This window comes from Lineus longissimus, chromosome 11, assembly GCF_910592395.1.
Source record: "Lineus longissimus chromosome 11, tnLinLong1.2, whole genome shotgun sequence".
In the NCBI taxonomy this organism is placed as follows: domain Eukaryota; kingdom Metazoa; phylum Nemertea; class Pilidiophora; order Heteronemertea; family Lineidae; genus Lineus; species Lineus longissimus.
In genome coordinates, this window is record NC_088318.1 from 2,362,405 (window position 1) to 2,389,450 (window position 27,046).

The 27,046-nt window shown below is 44.7% G+C and overlaps 4 protein-coding genes across 8 annotated transcripts in view; 1 reads left to right on the forward strand and 3 right to left on the reverse strand.

Annotated features, from left to right (window-relative positions):
- On the forward strand, nt 1–2,489 carry LOC135496072 (arylsulfatase B-like). Its single transcript, XM_064785189.1, has 2 exons — nt 1–88; nt 724–2,489. The coding sequence occupies exon 2, from the start codon at nt 853–855 to the stop codon at nt 2,440–2,442; it is 1,590 nt and encodes a 529-aa protein (XP_064641259.1). The 5' UTR covers nt 1–88; nt 724–852; the 3' UTR covers nt 2,443–2,489.
- A 4,608-nt stretch (nt 2,490–7,097) lies between these two features.
- Nucleotides 7,098–11,592, reverse strand: LOC135495627 (alpha-tocopherol transfer protein-like). The gene is made up of 8 exons (XM_064784438.1): nt 11,450–11,592; nt 10,273–10,450; nt 9,629–9,800; nt 9,409–9,470; nt 8,808–8,995; nt 8,409–8,519; nt 8,079–8,184; nt 7,098–7,602 (listed from the first exon to the last, which is right to left on the reverse strand). The coding sequence occupies exons 2-8, from the start codon at nt 10,436–10,438 to the stop codon at nt 7,442–7,444; spliced, it is 966 nt and encodes a 321-aa protein (XP_064640508.1). The 5' UTR covers nt 10,439–10,450; nt 11,450–11,592; the 3' UTR covers nt 7,098–7,441.
- A 57-nt stretch (nt 11,593–11,649) lies between these two features.
- On the reverse strand, nt 11,650–15,484 carry LOC135495628 (alpha-tocopherol transfer protein-like). Its single transcript, XM_064784439.1, has 7 exons — nt 15,116–15,484; nt 14,638–14,809; nt 14,316–14,377; nt 13,580–13,767; nt 12,982–13,092; nt 12,586–12,691; nt 11,650–12,187 (listed from the first exon to the last, which is right to left on the reverse strand). Exons 1-7 carry the CDS (start codon nt 15,279–15,281, stop codon nt 12,036–12,038), a joined length of 957 nt encoding a protein of 318 aa, XP_064640509.1. The 5' UTR covers nt 15,282–15,484; the 3' UTR covers nt 11,650–12,035.
- Nucleotides 15,485–16,073: 589 nt separating this feature from the next.
- The window catches only part of LOC135495943 (uncharacterized), a 28,193-nt gene continuing 17,220 nt past the window's right edge, over nt 16,074–27,046 (reverse strand). Inside the window, exons 7-12 of one of the 5 annotated variants that reach the window (XM_064784982.1) lie at nt 24,718–24,774; nt 22,258–22,293; nt 20,758–20,832; nt 17,923–19,609; nt 17,552–17,643; nt 16,074–17,092 (exon numbers count right to left, since the gene is read on the reverse strand). In XM_064784982.1, the coding sequence (XP_064641052.1) occupies nt 16,977–17,092; nt 17,552–17,643; nt 17,923–19,609; nt 20,758–20,832; nt 22,258–22,293; nt 24,718–24,774 (2,063 nt within the window). In that variant the 3' untranslated portion in view covers nt 16,074–16,976. Of the gene's footprint in view, nt 17,093–17,551; nt 17,644–17,922; nt 19,610–20,757; nt 20,833–22,257; nt 22,294–22,648; nt 22,679–24,717; nt 24,775–27,046 lie in introns of all 5 variants that reach the window. The other 4 variants (XM_064784983.1, XM_064784985.1, XM_064784986.1 and 1 more) reach the window with 4 other exon arrangements.

Genomic DNA, 27,046 nt, shown 5'->3' on the forward strand with positions numbered 1-27,046 from the left:
GAGCCATTTGGATTGATTATTCAGGTTCAGGCCCGTGTTCTTAGTAGTCAGTCAACATTTCGATCAGTAGCTACATGGCATATATCAGGTAAGTGATGACTTCTTCCATTCCAACTAATGTATACAGTTTGTAATAACATTTTAACTTCCCCCACCAAGGGAAGGTAGTACCGTTCAATATTCGCCCTGACATGCTTGGGCAGTAGAGGGATGCTAGGGGATATTCAAACCTTAACCAGGCCCAAACGAAACGAATGCGTCAGAAAGCCTCAACAATCTTCGGACAATCATAAAGCCAGTGTAACACTTTGTTCCAGGTTAAACGCATGAATCGTCAGCGCCCAAACAAACTTCTACGAAAAGGGCCATTGGAACTGCACTGCTTTCTTTTGACCATTTTTGTCATTCAGATTATTTTGCTTTTTGACCAAAACTCAGTAGCTTGCGGGCGTTGGGGGCCGCAGCATTAGAACACATTATAATTGACGTATCTTTCCGGTTGTGTGGCTTTCTTTAGACCATAAATTAATAAACCATATAACTCTTCGAACGAAATGCAGTTTCCTCGGAGTTTCCCCCATTCGTCCAGCTTAATTCCACTACGTGAACCTACACAGTGCATAAGGTGAGGGGAGACAAAAATGCGGTTTTGAGTGATACAATGTACAATGTATTGGTTTTTGTTATGCATATCTTTGAATGGTCCTTATCTTATCGTTTCAGATGGACACAAGAGACATCCGTTGCCCGGTGGTACCAGGGAATAGCGCTTTCGGCTCCAACGATTGTGTTCGTTGCCTTTCGACGAGGAGACCTCTCAGTCTCGTCCTCTGTTGATTCCAACGAAGTATAATGGCAATAACGAAGTTTCACCGACTTTTGCTGTTCGTTTTTCTCGTCAGTGTAGGCCTGTCATTTGTGGTGGGACAGCTTTTCTATGATGAGATGCTGGCCGACCAATTACTACCGGTCAATCCCGTCCCCAATGACCAGCATCTGGACGGAAATAAACATCGGCCAAATATTGTGTTTATTCTCGCAGACGACTTGGGATGGAATGACGTAGGCTGGCATAACAAAGATGTCAAAACGCCTAACATCGACAAACTGGCGAAGTCCGGAGTAAGTTTGACTAATCATTACACTTACGCTATCTGTACGCCTTCAAGAGCGGCCATTATGACCGGCTTCTACTCTCACCGTCTGGGACTACAGCATCGAGTCGTGGAGGATTACCAAAAGAAGCACGTGCCTCTAGACGTTCCAACGATTGCCGACCAGCTCAGCGGCGCTGGCTACGCGACGCATCTGGTGGGGAAGTGGCACCTGGGTCATTGTAACTGGAACTATACACCTACATATCGCGGGTTCGATTCCTTCTTTGGATACAGATTTGCATCAGAGGACTACTACACACATAAACACAAAGGACTGTACGACTTCTGGGAGGATGAATTGCCGTATCATGACGTCAGCAACACATATTCGACTGATTTATTTTCGGACAGAGCTGTCAAGATAATCAGAGACCATGCTGTAAGGCATGGGGATAACACACCGCTTTACATGTATCTGGCGGTGCAGGCTATCCACGGTCTGATTCCGGAGTCGCCCGAGAAATACAGGGTAAAAAATAATTTCCAATGGGACCAGAGATCCAAAGCGATCCATGCGATAAACGGAATTGACCATTTAGTTGGCCATGTGGTGGACGCTCTCGAGTCCAGTAATCTTTTGAATAACACTCTCATCGTCTTCACCTCTGACAATGGCGCCGATATATCATGCGGGGGAAACAACAGTCCGTTGAGGGGCGGAAAGTTCACAATCTGGGAGGGTGGAACAAGGGTACCAGCTATGGTAAACGGACCAATGATAAAACATCCAGGTCGAACTTACAATAAACTATTTCACGCTGTTGATTGGTTCCCGACACTTCTTGCAGCGGCAGGTGTCGTGGGTAATCACGGTAACGTGATGCATGATGGGATTGATCAATGGAGATCACTCCGCGATGGAGTTACTTCAGATAATCCGAGGACCCAGTTCATCTACGGAATAGACCCCGGAAGAAATGCTGCAATACGAGTGGGGGACTATAAACTCATTGAGGGCAACCCAGTCGGGATTGTCTTTGAATCGAACCTGAAAAAGCACCATACTGATCACGCAGCAAACTGTTGGATCAACCAGTACACGCCCTTTCCCAGGCAGCAGTGCGCTTACAGGCCCTCCGAAAAAATGTTATTCAACCTCCTGGTCGATCCGACAGAGAAGACTAATCTGGCAGCAGAGAAGCCAGATATGGTTAAAATGTTGAGCGACTTGCTCGAACAGGAGAAAAAGCGGGCAGTCCCTGCACAAAGCGAGGAAAGTTTCAAGAGTGTAATCGAGCCGTTGATTTTGATAGACAAGGGCATAATGTGGCCAGACTGGTGTTGATTTCGACTGATCACCTGACGTCAGTGGTCACGTGATAACAACGTGGCAACCACCCCCGTGCCCGTGTCAGGTTTGACACTAAAGGGGTTGGTCTATGTTAATGATACAGGAAGAAAGGAAAATAAAGAATATGTGTTACATATTTATAATATATGCATTTCTTACAATTGTTCTCGTTTGACCTCTTATTTGGTACACAGACATTACATCAATAGGCTACATTTTAAACTTCACTTCGCGAAGCGATATTGTAGCAGCGTCTTTTAGATCCACTCATGTCTACTTCAAGCTTTTCGACCAAACACAAACAACACCTGGTCCATACAGCAGGTTACGCCATCACCTGTTTACAAAGTTACGGATCGGAGACAACGACTTGTGCCCATGTGCCACGGAACCGATGACCGTGGCACACATCCTGACAAGATGTGCGAGATTGGCAGCTCTGAGAAAAGACATCTGGCCAGAAGGTACCAGCCTACAAGACCAGCTCTATGGAGACCTCCAACAGCTGCGAAACACCATAGAATACATCAGAAGATCGGACTTGACTGTCTAGAGCGAACGAGAAGAAGAAGAAGATTGGTTGGATAGTACCATATTATGTAGCTGTATTCTTCAACTGCTCTGTTAAGTTGGGATTCCTACGGCCTTCTGCCTCTAAAAGAAACACGCTGTCTGTGAGTTGTCCATGATTCCGAGATGTGGTCCCCAAGCCTGACATTGGAATCCACTGCCGTTACTGACTCGCAGTGCCTCCAACTGACAGGCGGATGCCAACCTGACCTCGATGAAATTGCAGCATGCAACGTTCTTGCATTTCAATAGTATGCGAAGTCTACGTGATGATGATGAGACTACGTCACCGACATTTTTATATGGCGTCATCAAAGTGACGTCATTTCGCGAACGACGTCAAATCGTTGGCAACGTGACCATGACAACCTGTTGGAGGAAATGGCGCCGTGCATGCCCGACATGCCCGTTGCTCCGTGAGAATGATATCTGACAGCCCTCCCCCTGCTCCGACGACTTTCCCAGTCCGAGGGGGCAAACGAACGAAGCAGAAGAAAGTAATGACTTTCGCCAGTTACCCGAAACAAAAGAAAGTCTTTACACAATCGGTGAGTACACAATGACCAGGAACTCTGTCCAGTCCCTGTCCCACGCCTTTGTATTTGCGAGACCAACGTTATTTTAGGGTGTAATCATACTAAGTGGATAGATTGAACTTCTTCATTAGCATGATTCATAAAAGCACGCTAAGTTAATTGCCAATAGGACGCCATTTCATGTGAAGAAGAGGTTACTATGAATTCCTCTTCACGCTCGGTATGAACCACGCCGTGACGCACTTGCAGTGTCCTCTTTCTCACGACGATGTATCCGCGAACGACCCGTCGAGGATAGGCTTATTTGCCTCACTGGTCGTGATTTAGGTGTATATTTGCAGGATTCTTGCGATCAACACCTTTCCTTCAACCTTGACAGATCAGAGAAGTACATCCAGGACCCGTTTGACCAGCTGGTTAAGAGAGCTGGCATTCGCTACCACATCAACAGGGAAGGTACGACTCTCTGGGCATCGCACACATCCTAACAGGGGAGGGGATGACGTCAAGACATGTGACTGCTTGTCTCAAATTGTCCACTGTTATATATTCCAAGCACATCGAGTTACATGCGATTGTGCTGAATTTTTAGCCTAACTACATTTGTAGTTTCTGAGCTAATCTCACACTCTTCTGGGGACCATCCTTGCTTTCCAAGCGAGTGGTACTGATTGTGACGTACCCTGCATAACAAAGAATAAGGTCAATGGACGCTTCTCTCATCAGTGTATAGCAGGATACGCGTGTAGGCGGTGACGAATACAAAATGCAGGTTACATTCATATTCTGCGTGAACTTTGTCTCTGCAGCCCCTTCAGGCCAGCCGCCAATGGTGATTGTCATTGATTCCATCGGAGGCAAGCCGGTTGTCCCGTCTAATGCTCCCACCCAATCGGAGGTGCGCGGGTCTCTGCCAACGAGACATCGGGTTACAAACTGGTAGGTTCTTGCTTACATTTTCCCACCCAATATCATTTCACTGTAACAAATGATATGTGGTGGAACAGATTGGGCGTTCCTTATTCGTACGGACAGCACAACCTCCTGGCCAGAGTTAGTGTCATTATTAAGGTATTTCAGCTTTCGTCAGATCCGTATCAGATTTGCAAAAAAAACGTTGTATACTTTTTTTTTCGTCCACTCCCTCCTCCAATCTTTCCCCTGTAACCACCAAGTTCTTATACTGACTCTTGGCTGAGGTTTTGGGGAAAGCGTCATAGCAAAACCATCTACATTTTCAGGCTGGAGAAATCCGTACACCGAGACCGCATGGGCAACCAGTTGGGTAACCTGCCACTGTCTACACTTGTAGTCCGATGGCATCTCGTCAGGGATCACCAGGTCTACGACCGGGAGACCCTAAAGGCGGTCCTCGGTCAGTTTGGCCAGGTCGTGTCAGTGGAGTACATCAGACCAACAAGTGCACGGGTGATCTTCGAGAGCCTCTCCGATTGTTGCCAGGCTGTCGATAGATTCACTATGGGTTTCCCCGACAACCCTCTCCACTGCTACTGGTATCATAAAACGATGACCAACAAACAGTTCTATAAACGAGGCAGCGGCCTGTGGGTGGCCAAAAACGACCTGGTCTGAGTGGACCAGAGAGCTTTCTTTTCTCCATTGAATAAAACAACTTCCTTGAGTTGTTTTCCCAACCTCCTCATCGCAGGTCGCCGCAATATCAAACCCAGCGATTACCGGTTTTGTCCGCAGACGATAGATCACATTATCGCACATTGCAGCGATCTTAAACGCAGGAAGATTGAATTTAAATCGCTCGTCCATGCGGCGCTTAAGAGAAATCAACCTTCTCCAATAAGCAGCGGAGGAGTAAACTGTCACAACAAGACCGAATCGAGCAACGAACCTCTCCGTCTTGCCAACACGATGACAGAGATGAGACAATCACAACCAGACCGAATCTGCCCTGGCACACTCACGTCTTGTAAACACGGTGAGAGAGATGAGACAATCGCAATGATACCGAATCTGCCCTGGAAACTGAACCGTCTTGCCAAGATGAATCGATCAACAGTAGACCAGTTCGTGCCTGGCACCTACCTCAACCCTATTGCTAACACCATGAGAGAGAAGATACAACACAACCAGACTGAATTACGCCTGGCACCTCCACCATCTTGTTTTACGGTGGGAGAGACAAGACAGTCACAACCACACCGAATGAGACAGGCATCCCACGGTGTGCCCAATGGGACACAACACAAAAGAATGCCAAGGAGAAGGTTGTGTCACTCTCGCTCAGTGACAATTTGATCTGGTTGTGACTGTGAAAGCTCTCTTACTATGTTTGCAAGACGGTGGGGACCAGGCCAAATTCCGCCGGGTTGTCACCGCATCATCAGTTCCACTCTGTTAGCAAGTTGGTGGAGGTCCGATGCTTAATTCGGTCTTGTGACTATCTTACCTCGCTCAGCAAGTGGGCAAGGTGGTGTAGGTGGAAGCCCAATTCGGTCTGGGTGAGACTGTCTTACCTCTCTCAACAAGTTGGAAAGATGTTGACTGTGACTGTGTCTTCTCGTATCATCTCTCCCACTGTTTTAGCAAGACGGTGGGGTGCGATGCTCAATTTGGTCTGTGACGCTCTCACCTTTCTCAACAAGTAACAATGTAGTAGGATAGTTGTGGTGCCAGGCCGAATAGGGGTCATTTCCATTGCTCTCACAGTGTTTGCAAGACGGTGGAGCTGTCAGGCCCAATTTGATTCGGTTATGACTGTCTCATCCCTATATCATATTGACAAGCCGGTGGGGTGGCTGCCAGGTGAGATTCGGTCATGATTTGACGTTCTCATCTCTCTCGCCGTGTTTACCAGGCGGAGGTACCAGGTCCATATGGTCGGTTGTCGTTGTCTGATAAGCAAGACGGGGGAGGAGCCTGGCCAAATTCGGTCGGTTGTGACCGTTGCATCTCTCTCGCCGTGTTGGAAAGACGAAGAAGGTGCCTCGCCCGAATGGCCTGTTGTAACCGTTTCATCTTTCACACCGTGTCGACAGGGAGGTAGAGGTGTCAGGCCAGATTCTGCTGGGTCTGGTTTGAAAGTCCCATCATGTTGACAAAAGGGTGGAGCTGCCAGGCCCGATTCAGTCACCGTGTTTACAAGAATGAGGTTCCGCACCCAATTCGGCCGGTTGTGACCGCTGTACCTCTTTCACCGTGTTGGCAAGACGGTGGAGGTGCTTGGTCCGATTCGGATTGACTATGACTATCATCACTCTCACTATGTCAGCAAGACGGTGGAGGTACGATGCCCAATACATTCTACTTGTGACGCTCTTATCGATCTCAACAAGTTGGCGAAATTGTCGAGGTGCCAGGCTCAATGCGGCCTCTTGATGCGGTCTAATTTTCTCTCACCGTGTTGGAAAGACGGTGGAGATACCGGCCCTATAACATTTTGCTACGACGATCTGGCCTCTCACACTGTGTTGGCGACGGGTGGATGTGCCAGGCACAACTCTTGCGTTGGCAAGATCGAGGTACGAGGGACAATTCGAAGTTGAGTGTTCAGTGTAGGTATAAAGTGTTATATATTCATTAGTTGTATATACAAATTAGCATTTTGATACATCTATTAATGTTGAAAACTGGCCTAGTTTTTCTAAGAAATTAGTCATTTGAACCGAAGATGCTAAATTGTCTTTGTTTCATCGAAGACATTGAGGGTTTTTACAGCAGATTCCGAAGGCGGGTTTGTCATTACTAACGCTGAACGGTCAATTCATAGCCTACTAGTCGACCGTCCCCTCCTGTGTCGTTTGTTCCTCGGCCAGTTTCTAGACTCGAGGAAAATGGCCGAATTTAGTTGATTCCAACACGGATCAAAAGCACAGTTGGCTTCCGAAAAGAGTACCGCTCAGCTATTGCGTTTAGTCTGTTGTGAGCTTTCTGAAAGATCCCACCATCCCCCAGCCGTCCTCCTCACCACCACCATCACCTATCGGCTTTGGCATCTTTCTCTCGTCAAAGTCCAATTTCTCCATCATATCGAATTCATCCGCGTTCTTCATCACGTAATCTTTCCAATCATCTGAAAAGGTATGAAGATGGCAGGTTTTAAAATTGTTTGGAAGATCGGATTCTCCACACAGCAATATTGCAATATTTTATGACCACCTCATCACACTGTTGTTACTGCGCGGAGTATGGAACGGAACATCACTGCTTTTGAACAGGTTCAGTCATTCGACCTTTCTCGGTCCTCCACCCTGTTTGGCTCGAACCCCGGAAACTTCTGCTGTAACGGTATCTAGCTTTCAGTGTTATCAATGACGTCGGAAATTTCATTACTGGCAAGTGCATGTATGGCACGGACCCAGTGCAGAGCGGCTTGTAGTCATACACCACTCATTGCACCAGACACCCACCGTCAAAATGATACTTTTTTTCCCTCTAGAAATAGGGTAAACGAAAAGAGCCAAATAAACTGCGGATTTGGATGAGGTTTGGACAAGGAGAGGTGTACATCCTGTCGCAGAAGTTGTTCTCCACACCTTATAATCTTACCAATGATTTTTTGCAACGGTCCTGCCTTCCCGCCATACTCTTCTGGAAGGATGGCTTTAGGGATTTCCTTGTGCAGAGATTTCAAGTCACCCTTGTGAAAATGTATCTAAAGATAAAGGCAAAAGTATGCTTTGATTGTACAACCATGATCTAAATTTGTACAGATGGGAGTACCATGCACATCTGGCACAACAAATATCCGTGGGCAACGTAGTGAAAGTCCGCCGAGGCGGAAGAAATGAGCTGTGGACGGGCCAGGCCGCTCTAACGCAGTGTAAACTAGACGTGATGCACATCGTGAAACACTTCGAGAAATTTAGAAAATCTTACCCGATCTCTCAATTTCTGCTTCATGAACATTTTGAAGATATCAAAGATCGCGTTGAATAAGGTTGGGGTGTTGTAGTAATTGATACCCTTATTTCTGATCGGGTATGTGTCCTGGAAAAAATAGAAAAATCTTAGTTTATCAGAACAAAAAAATCAAAAGAAAGAATTTTCATTGACAGTCCATTTTCCTGATTTCGAATTTTATTTGTGATAATACAACTTTCGGACTGTCTTAAAGCAGGCTGATGATTCTATTTGGTTCCATTTTCCTGATTTTTACGTATTTTAAAAGTTTTAGGCACTGCGAGCGGTGTCGGGCCTTGAACGAGAGCGGTAAGCCGCGTATTAATATCGCCAACTCGGAAGAACTTGAACAAGCATACGGAAAATGTGACCCACCTGCCAGCATTTCATAGCTTTCTTAATCGTTCCAACCCCCCATTTTCCTGCATGTTCTTTGGTGAAATGGGTGAAGTCGAGAAAGACGACGAAGCCGTGAATCTGGTTGAGTTCGTCTCTGAGGAGAAGGTCGATTACCATGAACCCCATGCGCATGGTCAACTCGAAGTCTTCCGGAGACGCTCCAGCTGAAATATGCAAGTAAAAATGACGAGAAAAGATGACCTAGAATATTCAAAAAATACGTTCCAGAGATAACACAGCCCACTGAGAGAGATTGGTGCCAAAGGGAACACAAAGGATCCGCGTAATGCATGTAATTAAAAACACTAGTTTTACGGGTTTGTCACCCGCGCGACCATTTTTTTCAAAACCAAGTTACGAAATTGGCGTTACGTCCCGTTTCTAAGTAGCTTGAGGCAAAAGACATAACTTTTGGGATTTTACCATGCATATTAGGCACGACCAATGTCCGTGGGCAACGCCGTGAACCCGGGTCGTTTGGGGCAATAGGGCCCCCCCCCCCCCCAAAACCTTATAGAAATCATTTCCAGGCAAACTAATTTTTCTGAAAGTACATATCATACTCGTATATACTCACCAGTGCGAATTAAGATCACCTTTCTGTCCTTGTCGTCGCGACCAGGCAGTGGAATGTTTGTTCTGGAAAATCAAAGTATGTTTTTTAAAATCGGCTCGATGCATCCGTACTCTGCAGTCAAGACTCGCGAAGCAGTTATTTGCGTAAGTTCGCAGCACACAGGTTACTGTTCCAAAGGTCAACTCCCAATAAATGGTTCGTACTAATGTTCTTAACTTACCCTAATTCCAGCATCCTCATTAGTTCTGCATTATTGACGTTGTTTCCTTTGAACCAATCGGTCACACCGTATGAAGGACTGCAGCGGATCTTGACGAAGTTTTCTATCAATTCCTGGGCCAACAGCTGACTGAACTTGGCACGTCGAAGGAACCGTAATAAGAAATGGTCATCTAAAAACAAGAGGAGCTTAGGAATGAGCCGGCCGCCGATTTGGCACCAAGACATGGTATTTGGAAGAAAGATTTAAGGAATTCGATGCTCTTTCGCTTCCTCATGTGTTAGTTTCAGTCCCTCGATTGATTTAGGTTGTAAAAGCCCAAAAATATCACTGGCCTATCACTCTCTCTTGAATTCGTTTCAAACGGGTAACTCGTATTGGAAATCTCCAACTGCGTTTGTTGAACAGGTGTTGATCGAACGAGAGTAAAGTAACGCAATAATGGCAAGACCACACAACGGACATATGATTGGGTGTCACAAATATGACGTCACTCAAACATACCAGAAACCATCTCAGGGCAGTTTTGATTATTATTACTAATGTCTGCAGTGTCGGCAAGGAGCGCCACCTGAACAACAGTTCAAACAATAGCGAGTGCCATGCCCCCGTGCGGGCGTTTACATAACTGATGACCTACTTACCAGTTCTACACGTAAGGTGGGGCTGCTGTTTAAGCCATGTCCTCAACTTTTCGATCTGACTCGCTCTTTCTTTCGGGTTCTCGTTTAGCTGGCTCTTTGCTGTTTTCTTGGCTGCGTCGTCTAACTGACACTCGTAGGTGCCTTCTCCGGTAAAATCGGTCGACATGGTGACGAGGAACTGCAAGAAAAAGAGCGGTTGAAAATATAAAAAAGGAGTTTCTGACTGACTTACACATATACAGTGGAACTTCTCAATTGAGGACACCCTTATCTAAAATCAGGTATTTGCGACCATCCGGGCACCATTCAGGGTTGTTTGGATATATTTTGGTCACGAACCGTATCAACTTGTCCACCCTTTCATTATTTCGTTTATCTCGGAGTACAAAAAATGGCCCTCTATGGAAATCAGATTATTTATAGATCGAAGCTCGTGACACTACCGTACAGTGATATGAAAACTCTTGACTCGTTTTTTCTCCTTCGGCGGCCACTTATTCTAATGTCGACATCATATGATAGTAAATAGATTCTATTGATCTAGTAGTAAAGCAGTGACATACTATGTGGTCTCTGGCTGTGCACAATGATGATGGTTATGACAGAACAAGGGGACAGAACCAGGCGTTCTGCTATGTGCCAGGACAAGAAGTCCTTTGTTGATTTAGACTGGTGTCCAGGACAATCACAGCAATAAGCCCATACTAAGCCCTGAACATTTCACCGACCTTTCACCTGAAGGCGAGCTTGTGGTTGATGTTGATTGTTATGGTGAAGTCCATGTATTCCTTTTGACGGACATAAATATTACGCCACTCTAATGACTGAGCTTCTGTCTGAACACGCCGCACGATGGCCCCTATATTTTGGACGGATTTCCGTACATTTACCCCACGAATGATAAAAAATGGAAAAATGGCACCCAGAGTTGGACGGATTCCCACACACTTATGGTATCATGAACTAGGCAAAATAGGTTGGAAAATGGCACCCTGATTTGGAGGGATTTCTCAACTTTTGCTCATGACAGTGCATGCGTAGTATCAGCATGCGGCCATTAGCTATTTTGACAGTCATTATCAGTGCATTTTTGGGATGCCATTGCCATTCAGGCAGATATCTCCTTCCTAAACAAAATAGATCTCCAGTTCCGTAACCAAAATAGTTGAACACTCACCTTTTCTGAGGTCTTCAGAGTTCTGCCCTTAAATTGAACAGGCGAACTTACGTATCGCCAAATCTTCAACTTCAACTTATACAGGTCAGTATATGTGGACCTTATGACACAGTCTTTCTTGCTGGTGTCGCGCCACTAATTCAGTAAATAGCCCATAGTTCCAATAAGATTACACAAAAACCCATTGAAGTTGACTGGTATTAATTTTAAATGCACTCTTTTATTGCAACGAATCCTTTGAGAATTCTCTTTTGTAAGGAATGCGATGTTCACAGAGAGTTCAAAAGAGGGAAAGTTTACATTTTCTATGGAGGTGGAAGGTTTTCGCTATCTTGTATGCATGAAGCAGGTGCCTGTGTTGTCGAGCTTTTTTGGACACTGATCATGTCATAGTGCTGTGCTGCATCACAGGCATCGTCATCAGAAAGTATCCAGTCACAAAACTCTCTTTTCGGTGACTTCTTGCCTTATGCTCTCACTGAGAAAACGGCGAATGCATCGTTTCATTCCAGTGAAAATGTGAACAGATTCACAACATATAAATAACTACACGCACATACATATCGTTGTAACAGAGAGAGTTGAATTATTCCCCAGCCAAATTTGCCATTCCCCATCCATCATCCTCGCCGCCATTTTCTTCAACTACTTTCCCCGGCATCTTGCTCTCATCAAAGTCCAGCTTCTCCAACATATCAAACTCATCTGCGTTGCTCATCATGTGATCTTTCCAATCATCTGAAAAGGTATGGAGAAGCCTCATAGTCTCTTGGTTAACACTGCTGGCTACTGAGCACTACGGCCCGGGTTCGATCCCGGGATTGTATTCACTCTGGATGAACCGGCGTGGCTTTCTCGGAACTGAAATACCTAGCACTTCACAGTGGATCATTGATAGTGAATATCAAGTAATTTTTAAAATTACGTTCATCTTGTACAATTATGTAAGCAATTTCAAAAGCCTTCTGCGCAGGAAATCGGAAGAGACACTCTGCCTTTGTCCAACCAGGAACGCCAAATTCTGCGTCACCTGTGTTGTCATCTGAAATGAGCCAATCACACAAGCGGTTAGATTTTGGTACTTCTAGTCGTGTTATCCAATCAGAAGTGTTAAATTAAATGAATTGATGACTTACCGATTAATTTCTGTAGCGGACCGGCCTCCCCTCCGTACTCCTCGGGCAGGAGTTCTCTCGGGACCACCCGGTGGAGAGATTCCTGGTCGTCCTTGTGATTATAGACCTGGAAGTGAAGAAACTTTTTTGAATGATTGCGCAAGGCTTCCATTTTTTGATACGGAACAACAATAACGGATAAATAGTAATTACACATTGATTTATCTACTCATTTAAAATGGCCGGGTATAGCAAAACCCCACACTGCTTAATACACTGTACCTTTCCCACACATTTCGAATAGTGCAAGATCTTAATTGTAGTTGTGACACTCCAAGAACATGTCAGACCCACGTTATAAATGGCCACGTTTGCGTTCTGGTTCAAAGTATCTAAACCTCTCAATATTTTTCTTACCCTGTCCTTTAACTTCTTCTTCATAAAGAGTTTGAATACCTCATATATTATATTGAATAGTATTGCCGTCTTGTAGGTGTGCATGGCTTTATTTCTCACCGGATACACATTCTGGAAAAGTACATAACAGCAGGCATACGTTTGATGATAGGGCCAGCCAGCATTGCACCGCCTTGTGGATTCTATCGAGGCCCCAAAGGGCGTACAGGAAACATTATCTGTACCCACCAGCCAGCATTGCACCGCCTTGTGGATTCTATCGAGGCCCCAAAGGGCGAACAGGGAGCATTATCTGTACCGCCAGCCAGCATTGCACCGCCTTGTGGATTCTATCGAGGCCCCAAAGGGCGTACAGGAACATTATCTGTACCCACCAGCCAGCATTGCACCGCCTTGTGGACTCTATCGAGGCCCCAAAGGGCGAACAGGGAACATTATTTGTACCCACCAGCCAGCATTGCACCGCCTTGTGGATTCTATCGAGGCCCCAGAGGGCGAACGGGGAGCATTATCTGTACCCACCAGCCAGCAATGCAACGCCTTCTCTATTCTATCACAGTCCCATATGGGGCAAACGGGGATCATTATCTGTACCCACCAGCAAGCATTTCACCGCCTTCTGTATTCTATCGAGCCCCCAGGCGAACATTTCGCTCCTCGTAAACTTCGTAAAGTCCAATAGATAGACAACACCATGTATCTGGTTGAGTTCATCTCTCAGGAGAATGTCGGTGACCATGAAGGTGTAACGCATAGCGTAATCGAAGTCCTCCGGATTTTTATATACTGCGAATAGATGGAAGATTTTTAAAAATTGGCTTGTGCTCATCACTGTGTCTGCGTCAAATTTGTATATATATTACGTGTTTTTGGTTTCTTATTATTTCAAACTTTGGCAACAACAGATCTACATCTATGCTAGGTGCATAGACCTGATCCTGGTGGCGCTATCAGCGTTAGCAATAACGCTGGCGTTAACTCCTCATGCTACTAATTACTTTTACTGAAGGATATAGCGATAATTGAGCTAAGGCTGCCGTTTCTCTAACACCGATTGATCAACTAGGTCCTGCAGGCTCAAACAAGACCGTGTCTCGTCCATAAGGCTACCGTGTGTTATACACATAGGCAAATCTCACGAATTACGAATACGAGTTGCGAACAATTACGAATAACAGTAGTCAGCTCCATCAGACTCTTAGGACACTATACCCACCATATCCGTAGTGGATACATGTATGTTTGCTATATGTTTACATGTACCCGTTAACACATTCCAAAGCTGAAAGTGAAAAACCTTAATTTCTAAGAGACTGTATGTGTGTATGGCTTACCGCTGTGTATTAGAATAACCTTTCTGCCTTGTTCGTCTCGACCAGGCAGCGGGATGCTCCTCCTTGAAATGAAAATGTTGAAAATATTTTCGTAAATAAGGGTGCTTCAAAAACTCAAATACCTCACTTGCTAAGAGTGTATATTGCAAATAGTATTCGCAACACTCATAGAAATAAAGGTTTTTTAGCGGCTTTTACCAATTACTTTGATTGAAGCTAAAGTCGACTTCTGTTAAAACAGGCTATCAGGGAATAATGACACCATTTTGGCCTCATCATCATCTCGATCGGTTCGACACTTATTGAGATTATTCCCACCTACCCCATTTCAAGCATCCGCATAAGTTCTGTATTGTTGAGGTTGTTTCCCCTGAACCACCCCGGAACACCATGTGACGGACTACAGCGGATCATGACGAAATTTTCCACCAGTTTCTGAGCGAGCAGCTGATTGAACTTACTACGGCGAAGGAACCGTAATAAGAAATGGTCATCTGAAAGAAAGAGATGCTTGCGAGTTCACTGGTCGTCAGAGGCCGCTTGACAGTACAGTCAGTGAATGGTGGGCAGTTCCTACCCAAGGAAAAACTGTCACTTTTTCTCAGTGGTCTTGTCATACTGATGAGTTTTTTCTCCAAAAAAAGCTTTGGGGCCATCTTAAATTTTACGTCAAATCCAAGACGGCGGTCAAAATAAAAAGTGGCTGCCAAATAGCATTACTTCGCCCCATACCTTTGTCTCCGTGTATGGTGGTCTGACTGGAGTCTAGTTTATACTACATTCGCTTAGGATACACATACCTGTCCTGCATGTCAGATGTGGCTGTTGCTTGACCCAATTTCTCAATGTTTCGATTTGACTCGCTCTTTCCTCTGGACACTCGTGGAGTTCTTCTCGGGCCTTTTCTTGGGTCATTTCATCCAAATGACACGCATACGTTCCCTCTCCGGTAAAGTCTGTCGACATGACAACTTTTGACTGGAGTAGTTCCCGGGAGTAGATACAAATATGGCTCGAAAAGGGACTCGGCCACGGAAAAGGACTGGTTTACTTGTATTAAAAGTCTTTTTCAACCTAGCCGTTCTTCCTACATGGGTTATGGGACAACAGGTGTCTTTGCAATTTCCTTGCCCAGGCCAGGGCATCGTGGGCTCACTTTACTTGAGGCAACTGTCCATCTGTCGGACACAGAACCATCCCGGTAGCAGGTGGGATAAAGTCTTTTGGCATCTTGTACAAAACAGCCAGCACCTTCATCTAGGACAAGTGACACATGGGCATTTTTCTACGGATATCCGTACCGATGAGGGACCCTATCATCGGTGAGAAAGCACATAATGGAAAACGCTGAACATGCGTTTAGGAATCGATCGGGAGTTGCAGGCCTACATAAGCCATATTGGTATACTAATAGTATACCAATAGTATCTATATCATAATACTATAAGGCGGCTCGATAAAGTGCCATTTGGGGGTAGTGTTTCGTCTTGAAATTTTGCACGTTTGCAGGTGATATGTTATCCTGATGCAACGTTATGTTTATTTTCGGAATTTACTTCAGCGGAGCAGTGATGAGGGATTTTTAATCGGACACTGTCAATTCTCCTTACCACTCACAGAAGCCAAGTGATATTGCATTAGATTTTCATTGCAATTCAATCTATTCAAGGTATAGCCCATTTGAACCTGCCTGCGCCACGGGTACAATGCTAATAGCCTTTATAATGTTGTAACGTTTTGTGTCGACAATCATAAATATCGCTTTGAGGTTTACTTTTTTATTCTAATTTCATAGAAGAAAATAATAATTACATAAATTGGAAGGAAAGTTACACGTTCTTATATTTCCGTCCAGCATTCAAGTTAGTCAATGCCATCGTTGTTTCGTCATGTTCTTATCTTACAAACATTCCATTTACAAGTCATCGTCATTACTTCAAGTTAAATACCAATTTAAATCTATGATTATAATTTGTTCTATTTAACTTCAAATTGACTGATTCCATGTACGGTGAGTTCGTTTCCAAAGCATTTTCTCTAAACTATAGCAAAATAGATGTGATGATGAAAATAAAATTTCAGGCAAAAATGTTCTTAATTGTAAAGTTGATAGATCCAAAATATCGGCTTACAGTATATATAAAATGACAAAGAATTACCGTAAAAAACAAAAGCCAGGCCTCCTACTTGAGGCAGCGAGCCACTCCCCGGCTTATATCAAAGCCTGCTCTAAATCAAGCAGCAATGTAAGGTGGTAGAAGAAAACCAAGCCCTTCAGGCTGACGTTACATAGGCCTCATTCGTTCACTTCCCACATGTCACGTTCCCCTTAATGCGTTCGTTCCTCACTGAATGCATGCCACAAGGCCGTGCATTCACCGAGGAACGTTAAGTAAAGCTGGAACGTGACATGTGGGAAGTGAACGAATGTGGCCTATGTAACGTCAGCCTTAGGTATCCGGTGCCTCTGCTTATGGCTGCGCTAGCATATATACAAGTACATGGACTGTTGATCTCACATTAGGCCTGGGGCGTGACATTCCTTGCCACGACTCCTCATGTTAGCCTCTTTGAATACAGAACCACGCAGGCGAAACCATAATGGATACAAGTCACGCGTTTCAGCTGTCACAGTATGCTTATAGTACAAATGGCCATTGGTTAGGATTTCTTCTTCGAATGTTTCCGCAGAAAAGTGTGGACGATGACGTCAATCAGCTCGGCCAAGGTCAGGACGCTGGCACCGATAAATAAACCCAAGGAACCACCGATGTCACCTGAAACGAAACAGTAATGCGGTTGATAGAAAAAAGGGATATTGGTTGCTTTAAAGCATCTAGTTGCCTTCCTTTTCTATAGGTTTCACAAAATCGTGTTAATTATGCTATGCTGTTGTCGATCTCTTAGCTTATATCATTTGACTTACCAAATCTCCACATCTATCATCGCAGCACTACTTCTGAGTAAAAATCACCACTAATTACAATACAATGGCTAAAAAGGTCCTCCCATCTTAGTTAATCGGTTCGTAAATGTTAGTTATCTGGTTTGTAAACATCTCATTTGGGCTTTTTTTATTTGGAATAACATAATACAACTTACACATTTCAGGTCGATTTTGAAATGGGAACCTTTTTCTATATTTTAATTCTAACTTGTCGCCAACAAAAGAATTTGGAACCATTAAGAATTGTTTAAAATCTATGGTTCACATTTTGGTTGCAGATTGAACTTACTCCAAAGGTTTGTCAGCTCATATGCCTTTTGTTGTTGGATTTCTTCGTAACTCAACTCTCGCAGAAACACATCAACATTCAAGATGTTGTCCCTAGAAAACAAAGCAAAAATATATATGACTGCTTCATGTCTGAGGCATGTCATCGCGCATCAAACTCAGTTGCAAAATCGAATGTCGCCTTTGGAGTAGCCAATCAAAAGCTGTCAATATGTCTTCACCGGACCATATTTCAGAAATAAACCAATCACTGCTGTGAGTACTTTGTCAGTCTCCCAGAGGGTTGTTCTTTATGCCAGGAGTAAATGGTGTGAAAGTTATTCTGTGAGGTATCTTTGAGGCAAGTTGCACTCTCTTTATAAAAAAAGTTACCTTAGGAAGTCCGTGCTGATTTTCCCAGTTGTTTTATATTCCATCAGTACGCCCTTCAACTCGTTGAATACATCAGTGAAGTTGACATCAGCGTTATTGAAAGCTCGGTTGAAGTCGTACACGCGCTCGAAACGTGAAAATAATACGCCCAACTCGGCGTCTTTCTCCTCTAATGTCGAAAGGTTGGCGTTTGTGATCTCCGCGAGCTTATCGGCCGACATTGCCTCGATTTCCCTGTACAATATGACCCTCCCACCTTCTGGGACAGGTCTACGTTTCAGTAATTCCTTGAATACTCTTCGTATTTGCGTAAGATAAGTCCTGTTTTCGCGGATTCTGTCCGTGTCATTGCGGAGATACTCATAGAGGACATTTGTGCAGTTATCAGCCATTATGCTGTGGTAGACATTAAATGTCGCCTCCTTTAACCTCCGGATCGTGTCTTTTAGATCGCGCGAGCGCGCCGTTACGTCTGGTATAACCTTTTTCAACGCAAGCACCGACGCTTGTAATTTATCGTTCAAAATTACATCAGCTAACTTCATCTTTTTGACCGATTTGTCGCGGAGATACTGACTGGAGATGAGTTTCGCCATCCTCATATTCCCCCAGTCTGTGTCAAGAAACCGCGCAAGCGCATCTCCCAGAGTCTGTAACTCTATATCAAGTTGATGCTTAAGCTCCTCTAGTTTCGAGACCAGCTGGTCGAATTTAATTAGTTTCTCTTCTGTTTCACGAAGGGAGAAATCTACAACGCGATCCTTATAAATAAACAATCGGTAGTTTATTCCCTTTGAAAATGTCTCGAAATCTTTGTTGAGCTTTTTCAAAGTGCCGTTGTCAATGCTGTGCCCGTGGCACACATCATTGGTAATGTTCATGTACCCATTCAAAGTGTCTATCATACCGTCCATTTGAATTTTCATCCCTGCGTAATACTGCACATTTCGCTTGTTCATGACATCGTTTTCTAAACAGAGGGGCGTGTAAAGGCTGTCATACTTTGCATCATAGGTGTATTTATAGATACTGAGTAGCTTTCCCTGCGCGTATCCTTCGTAGATCTTTGTTATATTGGAAAAACCGCGTTCAGTCACGTCTATTCGCAATGCCAGATCCTTTTTGATTTGCCAGGTGATAACATCACGATAGGAAAGCATTTCTGACGACGTCATATTTTGCGTTCTCACCAACTCGCGGAGATTCAATCCAATATTCGCCATAAAGGACTTATAATTGAATGTGAGGAAACGAAATGTTCTTTCATCCACCACATCCCATCCGCGCTGGAAATTATGTTTTATCATGTACTCCATCATGGCGAGCGCCCCCCAGCGGTGAAAGTGGTAGTTTGTTTGCCACACTTGAAACATGGCGTGGTAACTTTGCATCATGCGTGTCGACATGTGACGTAAACCTTCAAAAGTTGCTTCCAATTTGGTTGCTGCGCTCAGAAATCGGATCAGAAGATCCGAATCATGCATCAAGATATCCGTATCGACGCGATGCCGAGTTTCCCGCGCAGCTTGGAACTTTGTTTGGAGGCTGTCGCGGAGTTTCTTATTGGACAGGAGGATCTTCTGCCTGTCGAACTGGGAGAGGGTGGCATGTGTGATTGAGGGGTCGTAAATCGTCTGCTTACACGGGATAGGGCAGCTACACTCCTCTTCATCCATCTCGTACGACTCTGAAGAGGAGGGAAGCGAAATTAACGAGAATATGTACAACAGATATCGCGGGTACTGGGAAGACAGTACAATCTATTTGAATCGTATCAACCTCTGTTTTTCAGGCACCACCTACTGAAATCAGAATGGTCCAAATAGTTCATGTCGTGAATGATATCTAAAATACTTGTTCCTGTAATCAGTGTTATTTGCCAGGACTTGGCCTGACTTGATTTTGATTATTCTGCAGGACTGCTGGCTTCTCTTTCAAACCATTTGTGGAAGTTGATGTTTGATTGAGAGAGTTGTTGGACTGTATTCATTGGATTCGAATTTAATGGAGTTTGTCTGCAGTTTACCATTGTCCATAATTCACTTTATTCTCGTTCAAACTCGCCTGGGAGAAGACTAATGGCATTCAAATCCAGTGAAAAAGAAATTTTTAATGTTAGTGAAAACCGCCAGGATGGCTAAAAGTATACGCCAGCATCCAAAGCACTGTGTACACATAGTACATAAGAAGCAGCATTAACTCAACAAAAGCTGCAGGTTGACAGGCATATACTCAACTTAACACAAACTAGATGTGACTGGCTTCTGTGCACATGTTCATGTACTACCAATATGTACAGTTTTTGCGACAGGGAAAAGGCGACACACTGATAAAATGCATGCACATGGCATTGGCATTAGCGCCCTTTATCCTTCCATGCTGTTAGCCCGGCCTGTTAGTGCCGACACAAGAATCTGCCTTGGAAAAAGTCGACATGTACTTCTGCCACCACGTAAATCGTGTGCACAACTGGTTTTCCGGATGAAAAAGCATCTACATATTTTATGCATCGCTGGAAAGAAGACGACATACGGCAACACACTCTACAGCAACAAGACTAACGAAAACACGAGGCAACACCAACTAACAGTCATGACAGTGACATTCCACTGCGGACAAGCGCGTCAGAAGCATACAATACTGTACAGACAGGAAGAACAGTCCAATGGCCACATTCTTTGTTATCTAGGGTGGACAGGTACACATTTTAGTACCGCCAATGTATATAGCACTGAGTTACAACGCCGCCCGCCCCTGCATACCAAAGAAGTATAAGGGATGGACTCTTCCTCCAGCGTGTATAGCATGCACTGTACGCTTGTACACAGTGAATACCAGGCATTTGATAAGTTTCGCTTCTCAGCTCCTTCCTGCTGGTAACTATTCTGGTCCGTACATGGTCTCGCCTTCCTATGAAATACATGAAATGGAGAATAACTGATGTTTGCAATTTGATATTTCAAGTGGAACATACTCATGACCTTCACTATTCTGAGGAAATCTGAGGTTCTTACACTGCTTTTGGGAATAAAGGCTTTTGAGCTTTGAAAAACTTTTAATGGTTTTTCGGCCAAGACAAATATGCACCCCGTAGAGGTTTTTCAGCGGAGTGAAAAACCCTTGGTTTTCGAATCTCAGACACAAATTGGTGTTTTTCATTTTACCGAAAAACCTCTACATGTTGTGTTGACCGAAAAGTTTAGAACATTATTTCTATGTGTGTATACATGTTTATAGGGCTCGCAACCATCCATCACTGGCGCAATGCACATGTGGTGACGTGAGCGCTGAAACCTGTCAGTAGGCCAAACGCCATTTTTTAGCAATAAGGCCATACTAGAAAACCTATTCACTTGTCCTCACATAAAATCACGAAAAGCCTTACATCTCACACGCGGTGGGATAGACTCTTAGGCGAGTGAAAGTCTTATCATCAAAAGAATAAAAGGCCAGCTTACATATATTGCTTTAATGCAGTCTTTCTCATGCAGAATAGCAGAAAATAAACAGGTCCATGAAACACCAATGGGCTCCAATTAGGTATAAACTGATGTACCACTAATTCTAGCTTTAAACATAAGGATGCATGGCTGCAACTAGTCACCACTATACCACCACAACCTGCTTTGCATTAAGAAAGAAATCCGTGTTGCACGACAGAATGGACATCCACTACAAGCTCAGGCGGGGAAGAACCATTGCCGACTTCTAAACAGAGCACGCATGCAATCACAATGTGGTTGGATTTTTTGTCGTTTTCAAATAAAAGAGGATCACAACTTCGCTACATTTAAGGGATACGCCGTTCGTTAACGTGTATTTGCTATTCGTTGGGCAACATGTCTATCAATTTTCTATCTCTTACACCACGCGACGCCAATAATAGTCAGCCAAAATGCATGCTACATGCATGCATTCTCGCTAGTAATCTGTACAATTGGTGCGTGTATCAATTTTCCGGATCGCAGCATGTCGATTTAGGGTATGTGTGTAAGGTTGTCAGATGAGAATACTACAAGGTCATCGTCGCGAATCTGCCTCAAACTGCAAATTTTCTCTGGTGCCGGCACGGCAGTGGCGTGTGTTATTTCTTGGGAACTACCATCAACATAAACAGACGGCGTAACCCTTGAAGCTATTTGGGTTCGTTGCTGGGGAAAACACATGGATCAGTCACATGACAACGAATCTTGTTCCCAGGATTCTAACGCTCGAATCCCAATAGTCATTTGCTGATATTGTAGGAGTGTAACTTCGCAATTTCATATCAGAGAAATATAGATCCTGGAAACAAGACTGATGCAACTCTGGGATAATCCTTTAAATGTTACCTACCTGCATTGGAGCCCATTCGTATTAAAGGACCGAGGCCTATTCAGCACAAAACAGAGGCAAATTGAAAGAAGGCACTGTGCAATCAAAATCACATTGTCGAAAACAAACAAAAAACAAATATGGTGTTCTCTCTCAGGCTCTTTAAGTGAGATTTTGACATGTAGCGACCGATTGCCATTTTGTCACTTCAACGCATCGACAGTGCACTCTTGTCCCGAAACTACGTTAGCATAGACGCGCAATTCGTTTTTGATAGAATGCAGTAATAAGCATGTGACCTTCCCGCCACCAGACGCTAATCATGGCATTCCCCCGAGATGCACCGCCATGTTTCTCTCAGGCAAATCGCGCATGCGCGTGCGCTCGCTCGGATATGACGTATGTGGCTTACTTGAGTTAACTGCAACAATTACTTCCGATTCTGTTCGTAAGAGAAAAGTATGGCCATCAATGTGTCGAGAAGTACGTGCACTAGCTTATTTACTATACTAAACGTAAATACTTGACGTGGAGTAAAGTCGCCCCAAATGATGGCATTCGCGACCAACAACATGACTGAAGAGTTCGGGTGCAAAAGCCAGTTCTTATCAAGGATGCTGAGACTTCGGTTTAATTCTTATCCGGGGTACTGTACAGGTTCATTTTGCCATGGATTCAATTTTTCAGAATGGCTTTGCGTTTGCATTTGAACTCTTCAATGCGTTGATATATAATAGTCACACGCGCGCGCACACTTGTATCAATATCGCGTGACAGTAATGTCCAGGTAGTATTCCATTCAGCTGCGTTGGGCTCGTTGGTGTGCCCCAGAGTCACCCCACTAGATATGATAGGTTATTATCCCCTAATATCACTACTCACATAGCGTGTCGTTATGAATGACAGTGAGTATGACACACTGGTAATAAAGAAGGGACACCACGGTTGCAGGTTGAGATAGGGGTGGTCAGGCCAGCCCTCGATTAATTTGGTCGGCAGTTACGTTCCGCAGAATGCGATTTTTAGTTGATTCTCCGGTCTTAGCTTCGACCAGAAATGTGCTATACTGAAACACTGCCCCACATCCCGTGAAAAAAAGTTGTTACCTTATCATAATATAGTATTTTTGTAAAGCCGTCAGCCAAGATAGAACGTAAAAAAACGGTTGGTTAGTTCTTAATTGAAACGTTAATGCTCCACTCAATCATACTTAGTGTCTTGACTACTTCAAAGCATCATGTTTATAAACGGCGTATTTCATCATCGATGATCAATTATTCATAAAATCCCTGTAATGCAGGTGTTACAGAAGATCGATTAAATTTGCGTTAGGAAGTCGCCAAATTGCTGAAGGAATCAAGGTCGGAAATCTCAAGGTGTCAGAACACGGTTCCTCACATTTGTGGCGAGAGATTATGTTGATGACCGAGTCTAGAGGTTATCACGAAAGCCATCCACGTATTCAATCAATCCAACAACATGAGTTTGATTTCCTACCCAAAGATCAGCTATGCTTTGTCGATATTCAGTCGTTCCTCTTCTCGCCGACCGGTTTCCTCAGAATATAAAAATATAGAAGCGAGACGATTGCCTTATTTAGTCTGGCGAGTACTAGAAAGTTGTCTCCTTTGAATGAGACGTAAAATCAAGTCTCCTTGTCCTGGTGTCTTTACCAGCGCAAACGAAAGACCCCACCGAGTGAGAAACATGACTTGCTTGCGATGGACTATGCTGTAACTCTTACCCAGGACAGGACGTGTCTCTGGGAAAAAATCGCGCTAAACATTGCCGCTGATGCAGGGTGGATAAAGACGCCATATTATTACAAGTTATCGTATAAATCAGACTGGAAATCTCTTCGTCATTTGAAACCCACGTCAATGAAGCTTCATCATGACAAGCGAGAGCGGCGAGTGCGTGGTAGGCTCACAATCATCGTCATCACCTACCATCTTACGACCACTACATATGTCCGCAGCATCGCCCCTTGTTTTGGCTCTGCGTTGGCACTTTCTCGCCAAACCTTCGAAATAAAAACGACCAGTCTTTGTCACCTGTTCTTCTGTTTTCAACAGAGGATAAGTCGACCTAGGTGTATAGTTCCAATCACCACTTGTTACACTTGTCATATTAAGGGTGTGGCGTTTCGTGGAAGAAGATGCTATTTAATGTTTATTGAGTAGAGCACGATACATGTCCGGAACATCTCATCAGTTACATCTATAGGTGTTACTACAAATTGACACAAGAGAGGACCGAAAGTGCTTGTTATAGGAATATGCCCTGATCTGTGGATTATCAGGTGCACTGGATGATTCCGCGTAAATATCGACATGCAACTACACCAGAATACATGCCGGATATTTACCAATTTCTCGAAAGTGTCCAGTCCATTAGCAGAGCTAACACAAAAAAACAAGCACCAGAGAAACATTGAACAAAATGATACGATTATATCAATAGAAAAGAAGACATATTTACCCAGGTTCTTGACGAGGCAGGTTAGGTACTGGTTTAGCGTGCAGATGGGGACGGTATCTGAAAGAGACATTACACTGCTTGCAGCAAAGTCTCTCACTTCGATTTGACGGGCTGGCCTCACGTCAAATTAATGGGCAAAGGGGTTTAACTTCTTCAGCAACTCTGCTAAAGACATCCCGAGGAAATCAGGGGATAATCTTCCCTACTCCACCCCGCACACAGCGCAGGACAGATGAAGCGAACGTCAACCCCCGATTTCCTCAGGATGTTCTAAGACGACGATGTGTAATGATACAAGTGCTGGTCCTGATCACCAGGCGGTCACGGACTAAGTATGTAGAGGTATGGCCTCTTGAACTTGCTCTCATCGGCTATATCTACCATTGTGACCAGCATTGGTGCCTGACCTCATGTACACATCTCGACACTGACATGCCCTCAACAGCTCTACCTACCATTGTAATGCGGGTAGATGCCTGACTCATGTACACATCTCGACACTGACATGCCCTTATGAGCTCTACCTACCATTGCGATGCGGGTAGATGCCTGACTCATGTACACATCTCGACACTGACATGCCCTTATCAGCTCTACCTACCATTGCGATGCGGGTAGATGCCTGACTCATGTACACATCTCGACACTGACATGCCCTCATGAGCTCTACCTACCATTGTGATGCGGGTAGATGCCTGACTCATGTACACATCTCGACACTGACATGCCCTCATGAGCTCTACCTACCATTGCGATGCGGGTAGATGCCCAACTCATGTACACATCTCGACACTGACATGCCCTTATCAGCTCTACCTACCATTGTGATGCGGGTAGATGCCCAACTCATGTACACATCTCGACACTGACATGCCCTTATCAGCTCTACCTACCATTGTGATGCGGGTAGATGCCTGACTCATGTACACATCTCGACACTGACATGCCCTCATGAGCTCTACCTACCATTGTGATGCGGGTAGATGCCTGACTCATGTACACATCTCGACACTGACATGCCCTTATCAGCTCTACCTACCATTGTGATGCGGGTAGATGCCTGACTCATGTACACATCTCGACACTGACATGCCCTTATCAGCTCTACCTACCATTGTGATGCGGGTAGATGCCTGACTCATGTACACATCTCGACACTGACATGCCCTTATCAGCTCTACCTACCATTGCGATGCGGGTACATGCCTGACTCATGTACACATCTCGACACTGACATGCCCTTATCAGCTCTACCTACCATTGCGATGCGGGTAGATGCCTGACTCATGTACACATCTCGACACTGACATGCCCTTATCAGCTCTACCTACCATTGCGATGCGGGTAGATGCCTGACTCATGTACACATCTCGACACTGACATGCCCTTATCAGCTCTACCTACCATTGCGATGCGGGTAGATGCCTGACTCATGTACACATCTCGACACTGACATGCCCTTATCAGCTCTACCTGCCATTGCGATGCGGGTAGATGCCTGACTCATGTACACATCTCGACACTGACATGCCCTTATCAGCTCTACCTACCATTGTGATGCGGGTAGATGCCTGACTCATGTACACATCTCGACACTGACATGCCCTCATGAGCTCTACCTACCATTGCGATGCGGGTAGATGCCTGACTCATGTACACATCTCGACACTGACATGCCCTTATCAGCTCTACCTACCATTGCGATGCGGGTAGATGCCCAACTCATGTACACATCTCGACACTGACATGCCCTCATGAGCTCTACCTACCATTGCGATGCGGGTAGATGCCTGACTCATGTACACATCTCGACACTGACATGCCCTCATGAGCTCTACCTACCATTGCGATGCGGGTAGATGCCTGACTCATGTACACATCTCGGCACTGACATGCCCTCATCAGCTATACCTACCATTGTGATGCGGGTGGATGCCTGACTCATGTACACATCTCGACACTGACATGCCCTTATCAGCTCTACCTACCATTGTGATGCGGGTAGATGCCTGACTCATGTACACATCTCGACACTGACATGCCCTTATCAGCTCTACCTACCATTGTGATGCGGGTAGATGCCTGACTCATGTACACATCTCGACACTGACATGCCCTCATGAGCTCTACCTACCATTGCGATGCGGGTAGATGCCCAACTCATGTACACATCTCGACACTGACATGCCCTTATCAGCTCTACCTACCATTGTGATGCGGGTAGATGCCTGACTCATGTACACATCTCGACACTAACATGCCCTTATCAGCTCTACCTACCATTGTGATGCGGGTAGATGCCTGACTCATGTACACATCTCGACACTGA

Bases quoted from the DNA above. Each gene is read 5' to 3' on its own strand.
- LOC135496072 (XM_064785189.1), top strand. From the start codon at position 853: ATGGCAATAACGAAGTTTCACCGACTTTTGCTGTTCGTTTTTCTCGTC.
- LOC135495627 (XM_064784438.1), bottom strand. From the start codon at position 10,438: ATGTCGACCGATTTTACCGGAGAAGGCACCTACGAGTGTCAGTTAGAC. The intron at 8,996-9,408 runs GTGAGTATATAC...TGCATATTTCAG, and splicing joins GGTGATCTTAATTCGCACTG to CTGGAGCGTCTCCGGAAGAC. The intron at 8,520-8,807 runs GTGGGTCACATT...TATTTTTTCCAG, and splicing joins AAGCTATGAAATGCTGGCAG to GACACATACCCGATCAGAAA.
- LOC135495628 (XM_064784439.1), bottom strand. From the start codon at position 15,281: ATGTCGACAGACTTTACCGGAGAGGGAACGTATGCGTGTCATTTGGAT. The intron at 13,093-13,579 runs GTGGGTACAGAT...GTACTTTTCCAG, and splicing joins AGGCGGTGAAATGCTTGCTG to AATGTGTATCCGGTGAGAAA. The intron at 12,188-12,585 runs GTAAGTCATCAA...ATACCTTTTCAG, and splicing joins TCCGCTACAGAAATTAATCG to ATGATTGGAAAGATCACATG.